General features: G+C 41.1%; 1 protein-coding gene across 6 annotated transcripts in view; it reads left to right on the forward strand.

Moving 5' to 3' along the window:
• Positions 1 to 13,832, forward strand: part of KALRN (kalirin RhoGEF kinase) — a 563,540-nt gene that overhangs the window by 299,646 nt on the left and 250,062 nt on the right. For all 6 annotated transcript variants that reach the window (XM_081965421.1, XM_081965415.1, XM_081965417.1 and 3 more), the window contains exon 5: positions 1,676 to 2,188. In XM_081965421.1, the coding sequence (XP_081821547.1) occupies positions 1,676 to 2,188 (513 nt within the window). The remainder of the gene's footprint in view (positions 1 to 1,675; positions 2,189 to 13,832) is intronic.

The following is a 13,832-nucleotide window of genomic DNA, read 5'->3' on the forward strand; positions in this document are numbered from 1 at the left end:
TTTATATACGTATGTACGTATGTACATACATACATACACACACATATACACATACAGCATTTGTAACAAGTAGTACCTACCGTGTTTCCCCCAAAATAAGACAGGGTCTTATTTTCTTTTGACCCACAAAATATGGCTTGGGCCTTATAATCAGGGGAGGGCTTATTGTTTTGGGGTTGCCGGGCCCAGCTCTCCCCGCAGAGCCAGAGCACCACTGCTGCCGCCATCCCAGCATGGCTTTTTCAGTGGCTTCCAAACTGAGTCTTCCAGCAGTGGCCTCTCTAGGCGTACGCTCTTTGGTTGCGAGTTGGCTGCCGGCAGATCATACTCCCAGAGTGTACAACCATAGAGCATACGCCCAGAGGAGCCACTGCGGGAAAACTTGGTTTGGAAGCTGCCGAAAAAGCCATGCTGGGATGGCGGCGGTGGCAGCGGAGGTTCTCTGGCTCTGCGGGGAGACCTAGCCAGGGCATGGTGAGGCTGGGAGGTGCGCGAGCAGGAGCGGAACAGTCGCTCGTGTAACCCCCTCTCCAGCCACGCAGAGTGCCATTCACTGGCATTTTGAAGGCTCCAAGCTGCGAGAGCCGGGTGGCGGCGAACAGGCGCTCATGTGGCTTGGCAATACCTCTAGGTCAGTGAATGGTGCTGTGCCCGGCTGGAAAGGGGGTTTGCCGGTCGCTTCATGGCTGCTGTGCTGCGCTGCTGCGACAGTGCATCACAGCTGTTCATCCCTGAGGCTGTGCCCGGCTCTTTGGGAGCCCGCTCTCAAGAGAGCAGCTGCCCGGCAACCCCCCCCCTCTTCAGCTGGACACAGCTCTGCTCACCAACCTAGGGTATCCCGAAGGCACCAAGCAATGTGATCACCTTTGCCCCCCCCCCGGTTCCCACAGCTTGGCACCTTCGGGATACCGCTAGGTTGGTGAGTGGCACTTTGCCTGGCCAGAGGTGGGGAGTTGTCCAGAGGGCTTATTTGCAGGGGAGGGCTTATATTTTTGCCCACCAGAAAAATGTGGCAAGGCCTTAGTTTCAGGACAGATCCTATTTCCGGGGAAACACGGTAGTGTGTGTATTTTGTGAAAAGTTTTCCAGTTTTCCAAATTATTTTTCCAGTTATTCCAGTTTCCCAGTTATCCAGTTTTTCAAATTATCACCCATTGTGAAGGCATCCTGAATGTGTATGTGGTGAAAGGTGAGAGGTGAAAATGTACTTTCATAATATTAGTTGTAGGCGTAGGATCCATCCCAAAGGAATTTATGCAGGACAAAAGCAATGCTTCATTTCTTGCTGATTTCTAGTAACACTGATAATGCCACCCCAATCATCATAAGTTCTCTTTCTTACAATGGCCATTTCTTTTCCCTGTGGTTGTGAGAGACAAGACAAGGCAATTCACAGCCATATTGAAATAGGGTGTATATCTGGCTTATCTGGCTGTTAAGCATTTTTTCCTGCTTATTCCTTCTCCATCTATACTGTCTAATGAATATCTATGGGAGTTTTCAGTCATCCAGGTCATGGTTATATCCCAAAGGTGCTTTTTCAAGAGGCAACTGGTCTTTCTGGTAATGGTAACAAAAATGTCTGATGAATAGTCAATGGTATTCTTAATTGTTACAGGATTTCTATATAATTACTTTAAAACTAAATCACTCTCTTTTTTTTTTAACTCCTTAGACAAGCATGGTCTCCGTTGAAGGTTTAACAAAACTGGTTGATCCATCCCAACTAACAGAAGAGTTTGAAGGAACTCTGGATTACAATCATGATGAATGGATAGAGTTGAGAGTTTCCTTGGAAGAATTTTTCAATAGTGCCATCCATTTATTATCCAGGCTGGAGGACCTTCAGGAAATGCTGGCTAGGAAAGAATTTCCAGTGGATGTGGAGGGTTCAAGAAGACTAATAGACGAACATACCCAGCTCAAGAAGAAAGTAATCAAAGCTCCAGTCGAAGAATTGGACCGTGAAGGTCAACGATTATTACAATGCATAAGATGCAGTGATGGTTTCTCTGGTAGGAACTGCATTCCTGGCAGTGCAGATTTCCAAAGTCTTGTGCCAAAGATTACCAGCCTTTTAGATAAGCTGCATTCAACACGACAGCACTTGCATCAGATGTGGCATGTCCGTAAGCTGAAACTCGATCAGTGCTTTCAACTTCGACTTTTTGAACAAGATGCAGAAAAGGTAAGATTCCACCTTTTTTTCTTCTTGGCTATTCCCGTGAAATCCAATGGCAATGAGAAAGTTGTAGCCAAATCTTTTCTCCCGTTTTACCAAGATGAAAGATTAATCAGGGATATCAATCTCAAGCTTGTAAAGAAAAATCACTGAACTACTTGTTGGAATAGCAAGAAGCATTAGAGCCAAAAACTACTCACTTGTGATTTTTCTGATAAAAGGTGATCTTTATTCAGTATTTCCGAGCTGATGTGACACATTTCAAATTACTTTTATTTTTTTCATTTCACCAAACCTGATAATAAAAGTCCATCATAATCAGAACTGTGGAACAATTTCCACTCGGGAGAAGTTGTAAGAAGGAAATGTGAAAAACCAGAAAAAGAAGAATCATACGCATATTGAGAAACAGGCCCACGGGTATCACAAGCTGCTTAGTTGAGTACATGTGGCAAGCTGAATCCAAATGTTGTACATTCACTTTCTAAATCAGGAATGAATCATCTGCAGTCTTGAGACTATATGGTGTGAGAGATGTCCACAGGGGGACCTTAAAAAATGAACTTTTGTGAAAGGGGCTGTGTAGTGAAAACAAGTGAGCAATATTATCCAGTTTTCCAAATTATCACCCATTGTGAAGGCATCCTGAATGTGCATGTTGATTGAGAGGTGAAAATGTACTTTCATAATATTAGTTGTGGGCATAGGATACATCCCAAAGGAATTACGTGACCAGAGCCCTCCTCCTGTGGATGCTCCTATCTTGTGTATAACCTCGTTTTTGTATTCTTCAAGGCCACTCCTAGATGGTGGTTCTGTAATTCACCAGTGTGATTTCCATGGGTTATTTACTCAAGCCAAAAGCAAAATAGGAGCACTAAATCTTCAGTAGGCTTAGAACCAGTACTTTATTTAAATTTAAAAAATCTTGATCACTCCTCTCCGAAAAGTGAGTTGAACATGTCGATCCTGCCTACTCCAATTTTGTCCCTGCAACATTGTCCCACTCTTTGTGTCACACTTAGAGACAATGGGATTTTTGTAAGAACTATGGACATCAGCCTTATCTAAGTGATGAATAGTATAGTTGTTTAACTATATGTTCTATCATGGGTGTCAGGGAGGTTAATGCTTTAGGTTATCAGAACTAGGCAATTGTCCTGTTTCTAATCAGGGTACATAATATGGATGGATTATTTTATGCAGTTCACTGAACCCTATTTGAACAGATTTTTAAAGTGTATATTAAAAGCAAGAGCAAACTGTTACCGTTTTTTGTTCAGTAGGTAATTTAATTCCTTAAGTTTTCAGTAGTTCTTCAGGTTTTTCTAGATTTCAGTGTGGAATGACTCTGCAATTCACGGGCATTATTGAATCTGTTCATAAGAAAAATTTCCGATTGTAGCAGATGATTAACTTTTTCCCCCCATTTCCATGTCAAAATGCAACTCGAGGCAAAACGACTATTTGACCTAGATCACTCTATTTTTTTCTCCTTTAGCAGTAATCATTATTTTTAAAATGCCATAGTACTTGACCCTTTCCATTTTTGCTAAAGTTGTTTTGTTTTATGCCACCTGCAACCCTCCATAGTAATAGTTTGTTTTCCTAGCAAAGAGGTGGCTCACCAAATTGATTTTGATTAAACCTTGAAGTTAGATGTCAGTAAGATGTACCTGTGAATTTATTTAAACACGATTAAAAGCTAAGTGGCACCAGGTGGTTTGGCAAAACATCATAGATAGGACAGAGAAGGAACATCCCATAGATCAGCAGTCCCCAAACTTTTTGGCTTTGGCAGGGGGAGAAGACCCTACCAGTGGCAGGCACACATATTTGTTTGAGCAACTCACACACACAGACATGCCACTCACGCAAAGGAAGCTTCAGCGCATGCGCTCACCCGCTGCCTATACAGCCTGTGTCGAAACAGGCTATGGCCTAGTAGTGGGTCAGGGCCCGGGGGTTGGGGACCACAGTGCTAGATCACAGAGGTAGGGAGTGGAACTCAGTGTGGGTGTGTGAAATATGTAATATGTATATACAATTCAATTGCAAAGGGTCTTTCATCTTCTAGGACAGCGATGGCGAACCTTTTTTGGCTCACGTGCCATAAGTGGGGGGAGCACAGGGGGGTAGTGTGTGGGCGTGCCGCACCCATAATGCAATGTGCGACCCCCCACAGTGTGCAAGTGTGCACTACAGGCGCGACCCCCCCCATTTTTTGCATGTTTTGCCCTCCCCAGGCTCCAGAGGCTTTATAGGAGCCTGGGGAAGATGAAAACAGCCTCCTCCGCAAGCCCTCCGGAGGCTTCAGGGACCTTCAGGACGCTTCCCTAAGCCTCCGGAGCAGTCAAAACGAACCTCTGAGCAAACCGGAGGAGGGTCGTTTTGAGTGCTCCGAAGACTTTAGGGACCTTCAGGATGCTTCCCTGAAGCCTCCGGAGCAGTCAAAACAACCCTCCGAGCAAACCGGAGGTCCATTCCTGAACTTCTGGGTTGTCCGTAGGACCGGTTTTTTGTGCTCTGGAGGCTTCAGGGAAGCTCATGAAGCCTCCGGGGGGGGGAGCTCTTTTTGACCTCCCCAGGCTCCTATAAAGGCTCTGGAACCTGGGGAGGGTGAAAAATGGCTTTTCAAAAGGCTGAAATCAGCTGGCCAGCATGCACAGCTGGCCAGCTGACAGGGGAGCACCTTGCGTGCCCTGACAAATGGTTCCACGTGCCACCTGTGGCACGCATGCCATAGGTTCGCCATCACTGTTCTAGGCGTTCACCTCTAAAAGTATGATTCAGTTTGGATTATCATCTGGGGTATATTGTCTGACCCACAGGAGACTATTACATATAGCAGGTAGTCCTCGACTTACAACAGTTCACTTAGTCACTGTTCGAAATTAAAACGGCACTGAAAAAGACCATTTTTCACACTTACACTGTCATCAACATCCCCATGGTCAAGTAGGATGCGTGACAATTTGTTCACAGTTATGATGGTTGCTGTGTCCCAGGATCATGTGGTCCCTCTTTGTGACCTTCTGGCAAGCAAAGCAAATAAGAACTATGTTAGTTACTAACTTAACAACTGCAGTGATTCACTCAATAACTCTGGCAAGGAAGGTTGTAAAATGGGGCAAAATTCACTTAACTGTCTCACTTAGCAAGAGAAATGTAGGGCTCAATTGCGATTGTAAACTGAGGACTATGTGTATGCATGCTAATTATGTAACATTTAACTTTTAGGATGAAAACCAGTGGTGGGTTGCCAATTTTGTTACTATCAGTTTGGATGCGCTCCTGCGCATGCACAATGCTTCTGTGCATGTGCAGAATTGTCCGGGCAGGTGGGCGGAGCCTCCCAGCGCCGCTACTACCAGTTCGGCCAATCCAGGCCGAACCAGCAGCAACCCACCTCTGATGAAAACCTCTGACACATGTTGTTCATGTTACTTCTTGACTTGAGAAAGAGAGAGAAAGCAATGATTGACAGACTTGACTATGTCTCTGCAGGGAAAGGAAATAAGTGACTAATGATATCAGTATTTGTCTATTATATATTGTGCTATTGCAATCCGCAGGCTGCTTAATTTCAGAAAACAAGTGATGTTATGGGGAATACTAATACATTGTTTATGATTATGATTATTGGGCAGGGGAGGCAAGGGTGGATGTTCCATATTATAGTAGAATAAATACAGTAAGGACTGAAAATTTCCGCCTATGAACTGCCTGGAGAAATATTTTGGAAATACTTTGTGCTGGTGTTCGTGCTGTTTCTTCTTTTGATTCTTTTTTTCCCTTAAGTGAGTAATCCCATGTCAGTATTGCTATCTGAATCAAAATACCTCTCTTATGGCAATGAATACCCAATTATAATAAATACCTAGGGTAGTCAATAGAGAGAATTACATACTTGTGCAACAAAAATAAGTAAAAGCAGATGTCATGTTGAGAACAGCGTGTTATCAGTCCTCATTATAAGTGTTGGATTGTGATCAGGCAAATTCAGTTTAAATCTTCATAGATATGAATATCATTGTTGACCTTGGATTAGTTACACACTCGGGAGCAGATAACATCAGAGGCATTCTAAGGGAACAGTGTCTGAATATATGGCAGAGGTATAGGAAGGATGTATGCCATCTTGAGATCCTTGAAAAAAGAACTGAATATTAATGCATTTATAAACCATAATCCTGAAGTTCTTATAGCAAAAAAAAAAAAAAAAGTATAATACAGTACTTAATAAAACTGAGTGTACATAGAAGTGCATGAGAAATTTTTAACCTGAGTAAGAATTTATTATATTTATACTTCCTAAACCTCTATGAAAAACACAGCACAGCACGCTGGCATGTTGAAACCCATGCTTTCAGCATTAGTGATGCAGCTTATCGATTGAAAAACGGGTGTCAAATATGTTTAGAAAGGAAAAATTAGCATAAAACATATATATTAGGAAACAATATGCACTGTTCAAAACTCATGGAGTAAAATATAAAATGCACGTATGTGCTCACAAAAATGCATACGAAGGGAGAGGTTTGTACACATGCACACTACAAATATGTGCAACAGGAAGAAAGCTTACGCTCTGATCACATTAATCTTTTAATTTAAAATGTTAAGTTAGTCCATGATGGATGGTATTTTAATACGTCTATATTACTGGATGATATTTTTTATCTATTGTATATTAAGCAACAAATGTTTTTTTTAAGTCAGTGGTAATTCAGCTAGTCTTGCAAGGCTAGGGAACTTGATTGGGATTTATGCAGCTATACAAAGAAAACATAGAAGTCGACGGATATCATGATTGAAGAAAATGTTTTGATATGCAAAGAATCCTACAGAAAAATAACCTTTAAAAGCTTGTATGTTCACTGAAGTAAAGCTGCTTGTTTTTTATGCTAAACAGGAGGAATTTTCTTTGAAGAAATTGAAATATTGGGACTCGGGCAAGAAAGCTGGCAAATTGCTGCTTATCAATTGTAATGGTTTACATGGCATGTAATGGAACACATTTTCCATTTGCATCAAAGTGATCTCAAAAAGTGGAATAAGTATTCCATTCACTCTGCAAATAGATAGAAACAGGTTTGGCCATCCTAGTGGATTATTTCTGCTGGGGAGTAGCTACAGCAAATGCAATTCTTTTATTTTTCCTAAACTACATTCACTGGGTTTCATACTTCCTGGATAGATAATAGTTCTGCAACTGATTTGCAACTGATATCCAATTCTCTTTCTGCCTATGGAGAGAGACTATACAACTCCCAAATGCGTACATGGCTGTAATTTTAGGATGAATGAAAGGAGAGAAATTAAATGATAATTTATATAAACGGGGGTATATATCATATATCATCAATCATCTACATATTACACTATACTGTCAGAGTTTGTTGCAGAAAAATCAAATCCAGAAAGCACACACAGATAACTGATTCAGCTGGATTCATTAACTTCTTTATATACATAATAACAGATGAATAAATGTACAATACCAATAGTAGATTCTTTCAACGTGGTAGAAGTTACAAGCAGAACACAAGCAGGAGAGAATAGTTAGTTTCATTTCAGAGTTCAGAGCAGACAGAGTAGTTTCAGTTTTGATTCTCAGCACAGACTCAGATCTGTTTAAGCTCCCATTGGCTGACTTAGTTGCTATGCCTATTCATTGGCTGACCTTGTTACTATGTCTCTCCCAATCATGAATATTCTAACATATACCTTATTCGCGTCTTGCTCCTATGGGTGGTATGTATGTTCCTCAATGTCAGGTCCTCTAGCAGAGGCCTGGGAATGTGATGGTTCTGCACAGTATCTTAGCTGTTCCTAGCACTTATTGTTTGGAGGTCTTCCCTGTCCTGAAAGAAAATATATTGCAGCTCAGGTCAGTCTGTCACACTAGAAAAAGTAAGCTTTCTAAAACATGCTATGCTGTTTTGGAAATACTCAGCAAAAGGCCGGATAATCATTGAAGGCAAGTTCATAATCCAAATATCTTTACTCCATTTCTCTAACATCATTCAGTTACTGTGAATGGGGAACAGCACGATCTTGGTTCTTCATAGTCCTTTATGAAAACTGAAGTGTTCCCCAGTGTAAATGTTTTGGCCCACAGCAGTTGAAAAATGTCCAGCTTCAGCTGTAGACATAGGTGATGCAAACTTGCAACTTCATTTGAGGAGGCAGCAAGGCCCTACGTATTTCTGTTCTCCCAGTGAATGGGCTCCTAAAAACAATCCAATTTGCTTGTAGCACCTGCAGAGCCGAGTGCTAACTGGATTGCGAAATCAAAACATTGTGTTTGGTAGAAACACGTGCCAAAATGAACTCCAGATCTTTCACACTGTAGGAGCCTTGGATGCTGCTGTTTTCCTAAACATCCATCCAAATTGCAGTCCTGGTGCTCTGGGTATTGTTAGTATTATGAGCAATGACTTTCCATCCTCCAGCCATCTGTAAAGAGCTGGGTCTATGTTAAACAATCTGCGAGTCTGATCCTTCCAGATGGTCCTTTTAAAAAATTCTTGTTTAAGGGAAAAAGGAACAAAATCTGTGACAAGACATTGACTGCCTAACCTGGACGTAGGTCTCATGGCATTCAATGGACTTTTGAGTCACTATGTATATGATTATTGAATGGAATTGTCCATTAGACTTGGCTTCCTTATCCTTATCATCATTTTTTTTTTCATTTAGTGTGAGTAGGGTGATTTGTAATCTGGATAAAATTATAACATCTGGTGTTTCTTTTCATCTCCAGTTAACTTCTGTCTGTTTGCATACTTTCTCCCCCATCAAGAATCAGGAGAGCAGATATAATATAAAACAGCAGTCAAAAATTGAATAATAGGGGGATAGTTATGTTTACGAGCTCTGCTTATCCATTGTTTAAGGAATCATGGTTAATTGAATTAATTCAACTACTCAGGTTTGCACAATATACTAAACTATTAATCACATTGTCTATAATTGCACAATATACTAAGCCCGTGACGGCAAATCTATCATACATGCCACAGGTAGCATGCGGAGCCATACTCGCTGGCATGCCAGCCATCAGCTCTGGCGAGTGCTGATTTTTGGCCTTCTGAAGGGTCGGAGGAGGCCGTTTTTGTGGTCCCCAGGCTTCAGGAAACTTCTGGAGGCTGGGAAGGGTGAAAAACAGGCCCAATGGGCCAACTGGACGTTTGTTCCTGAACTTCCAGTTGGCTTGTTGGGGCCATTTTTGCCCTCCCCAGGCTTCAGGAAAGCCTCCGGAGCCTGGGGAGGGGTCATGCGTGCATGTGGGGGGGTGTGTGCACATGCACAGGTGGGAGGATTGAATTGGTGTGGGTGCTTGGTACGCGCGCAATAGCCATCACTGTACTAAGCCGACCCATTACTGTCTAGTTTGTGAATCTGAATGTTGTTTCAACATAGGCAGGGGGCGCTTTGGCCTGGCAGATAAGGTAAAAGGCTCCTGCCAAACGAAAAAATATCTATCTTTTCAGTCTTTCAATGCACAATATAAAAGTGCCATTTTTCATTTCCTTTTTATCTTTGGCCTTTGTTCAATATCTTTCCGCAAACGTATAAGATCTTAGTGCTTTTGTGTTAGTTTCACAATATTGTATACCTCTACATGTTTCCCACTCACTATGGAAAAAGAGTATAGAGTAATGATAACCATAGATAATGGACAAAATATTAATGGAAAAGACATGTATTTCTTGTTTAGAAAACAGTTTTGGAATCTCATACTACAATTTCTCTGTAGCAATGAGAAATTTGACACTCTATAATGCTGATTTAGAATGCTACATGGTGAAACATCTTTAAAACATCTGTGAGCCAGCAGTTAATATTTAGCATGCAAAATTCTTTTCTTTTCTCTATAAGTATTAGAAATGGCTTACTAAGCGTTTGAGCACTAAATCTTTAGACAGATCTTCAGTTCCATTGTACTTCACAAGATTTCATGTATTTTTTTCATTATTATAATTTGGAGACACTGCAGCAGTTTCATGGAATTTACAAATCATAAATGAATGCCTCTTGCTTTTCAGAACAAAAAAAAAAAACAAAACTCCAGGATGCTGTGCAGAATTCAACCTTAATATTTTCTGGAAGCCTTTCAGGCTGGCCTCATTGTTATGCCCACAGATTGAAGCAGAGTTCAAATTCTGAATTCAAATCACTGCAAAAGAGGGATTTGAAATTCAGATCAGGCACTAGTGCAGATGTGACAATTCAAATCTCAAAACTGCAGGCATAAACCAAGAGAAATAAGTCTATAAATCATTCTGTATGTATAAAAATGTGCCTGTTGTGCCTGGTCGGCTGCCGGCCCCTCCAGCAGCTGAATCAGATGAGGAGGAGCCTGGGATTCAGGATCAGCATCAAGGCAACCTGAGAGCTCCGAGGGAGAAGAGGGAATGGAGCTGAGAGAGAGAGAGAGGGAAGGAGGGAAAGAGATGGAGGGTGGGCCATCCGTCAGCCCTCAGATGGAGAGTCAACAGCCCCCAGATCTGGAGGTGGCTGATGAAGAAGAGGAGGAACAGCTGGGTCCTGTGCTTAATGCGTGAATGCGCAGAAGGCAGAGGAGAGGAAAACATTGGAAATCTATGGGCCAGTCCTTGGGACCGAAGAGCCACTGCTAATAGCGAAGCCCCACCCTAACTCTGGGGATAAAAAGCAGGGGGTGGAGCTGAATAATTGTGGCAGACAACTATTCATCTTCCAGCCGGATGGACTTCCTGCTGTGAGAGAGAAACTTTTTGTCGGGGCTGCTGGCACTCCTAATAAAGAAATCTTTGAGTTAACTTCAGAGGGTTGGTCATGTTTGGGGAGCTGGGTCAGAACAGTGCCTTTGCATGCTGGTAGCTCCCCTGAAAGGTAAAACTTCTGATGGAGATACATTCTTCTGCCTCTCCATTTATTTTGTTTCATTTAGGTAATCTTAGTAATTGTGCTTTTCTGGTATTTTTTCCCTCATTTTGTTTATGCCAGCATGTAAACAAGCACAGACAGACACAGTAGAGTTTCTGGTTGCTTTTTGTGAATTCCTACTAATCATCACATTGTATGGTTTGAAACCTATCCGGAAAGGCCCCATTTTCAGAATCTAATGAGAGGAATAGCGGAAAAAAAGCAGAATATAAGTGTATCTAAAGTGCCACACTGTAGGGGAAAAAGTGGAAGAACCTGAAGGTGGAATTAAAAGAAGAATTGGCCTCTTAAGTTTCCACAAGCGAACTAAGTCCACCCACCCAGTCCCTTGAAGTCCATTGTAAGTTGAGAATATTTCTGTGCATATGCACGAGTACCAATAAATCAGCTTAATTGGACCTTCACATGTGGCCCTGATTTTTTGTGCCTGACACACATTGGCCAAGAGAAACTCAACAGGGTGACAAAATTTAAGAAAGGGGAATGTCTGACAGACAATTAGCAGTCAAAATTATAAGCAGAATACGGGTCCCGATACATCGAAGTATTGAAAGTTACAATAAGATTTTGGAATTAATTATAAAATGTAAATAGCTTCTCATGGGAAGCAGAGCCTGAGTTTGTTTTTATATGACATGATATAGATAAGCAATTTCATTATTTCAAAATCGACACTAAAGGGGACTAAACATTTTAAGTAGAGGAACGGTATGCATGCCTGTAAGAGGATGTCATGCATTACGACAATGAAAATACTAAAGAAGACTTACGAATCCCAGTCTTGAAGACTGAGATTAAAAAACAGTAGCCACAACATCAACAATGTCAGTAATGGTAAAACAAGATAGAGATGGTATTGGAAGTGGATTTAAAATTGACAGGCCAAGAGAATGACTTAGAAAATAAAAGTAAAAAATGGAAATAAAAAATGACAAACAGAGAAAGTGACCAGGGTATTTTTTCCTATTGGATTTATAAAAGAAGCTTATTAAAGCCTTGAAAAATTCTATGCGATGGGACAAAGAAGAAATGAAGAGAAATCAAATCCTATAACAATATTTGAATGAACTAAAAATTAAGACTATTAGAAGTAAAAGGAAGGAACAAAAAATGGCTTATTTGATCACGGTTAAAACAAGATATGTTGTTACTTCTGGCTATTCTTTGTGGACATTCTGCTTACAGCAAAAGTGAAAAGATGATGTTTTATGGATTTGTTTATAGATAAGAGATGGAATATGGAATGGAGAAATAAAGATTGTAACTTTAGAAAAAGGTGAGGAGTTACTAAATTAATTTATACTTGTGATAAAGGTTGGAAGTAACTTCTTTATATATTTTGTTTTCTTTATTACATTTTCTTTTCTCTCTTTGCACATTTTTACTCATTCCATTTTCTGTTCTTTAAATTTAGTTTGTATTAGATTTTACTATTATAATAAAAAAAATCATTAATATTACATGTACGTATGTCAAAGAACATTACCATCGGGAGCCTTCCCTACTTTCTGAAGCTTATTTTGGATCAAAAGATCTATGAATCAAAAGGTTTTTCTACCTGATGTGACTACTGTATGAAAAGCTGCTTCAATAGTAGTAAATAGGATGTCTATTGCAGAGGGTTCTGCAGGATAATAATTGAGGGCATTGCTGACATGCCCCCACATAAATTTATTACTATGCTGCAGTATCCTTAATGGAATTGCACACCTTAATTCATTCATCAGTAGGTATGAAAGTAAATGTCTGAATGATTATTACCTCCTTTGTAAATCTTGTAAACTTGCTTCTAAGGATTTGACTGTTTAAGATGATACTTATATCAACGTATGAATTTAGAATGTACTTACAGATATATGCCATTGTTAAGATGATCTAGATCAGGAGTGTCAAACTCAAAGCCCGTGGGCCAGATATGGCTCCTGGGGTGCTTAGATCTGGCCCATGGGGCTGCCCTGGAAATAGCAAAGGACTGGCCTGCAGCGCCTCTGCTAGCAAAAATGGGGCATGTGGGGGGGGCATGCCCTGTTCTTGGCCTGCATGACCTCCAGCACCTTGCGTGCCAAAACAGGATGCAGGAGAGGCGCCCGCAGCCCCCCCCCCGGCTGCATCTCATCTTGTCGGCTGGTCCATGGAGGACAACTACAATGCTGATCCAGTCCTCCAAGCAATCCAGTTTGACACCCCTGATCTAGATTCTAGAGAGACCCTAAAAACAAGTAGAGGTAGTCCTCAACGTATGACCACCATTGAGATCAAAATTTATGTTGCTAAGTGAGACATTTGTTAAGTGACCTTTGTCCCATTTTATGACCTTTCTTGCCACAGTTGTTAAAGTAAATCAATGCAGTTATTAACTTAGCGACATGGTTGTTAAGTGAATCTGGCTTCCCCATTGTCTTTGCTTGTCAAAAGATTGCAAAAGGTGATCACATGACTCTGGGACACAGCAACAGTCATAAGTATGAACCAGTTGCCAAACATCTGAATTTTGATCACAAGACCATGGGGATGCTGCAACAGTCATAAGTGTGAAAAACGGTCACAAGTCACTTTTTTCAGTGCCGTTTGATCGGTCACTAAATAAACTGTTGTTAATCAAGAACTACCTGTATGCTGTTTCGTTTCTTCCACTCGGCTTCTACTTCCAATGTTAGTGACCAAGCAAACCAGGAAATCTCACTGATGATTAATTTGTTCCAACACTGTGTCC

Source organism: Natrix helvetica, assembly GCF_964273705.1.
Source record: "Natrix helvetica genome assembly, chromosome: 1".
NCBI lineage: Eukaryota > Metazoa > Chordata > Lepidosauria > Squamata > Natricidae > Natrix > Natrix helvetica.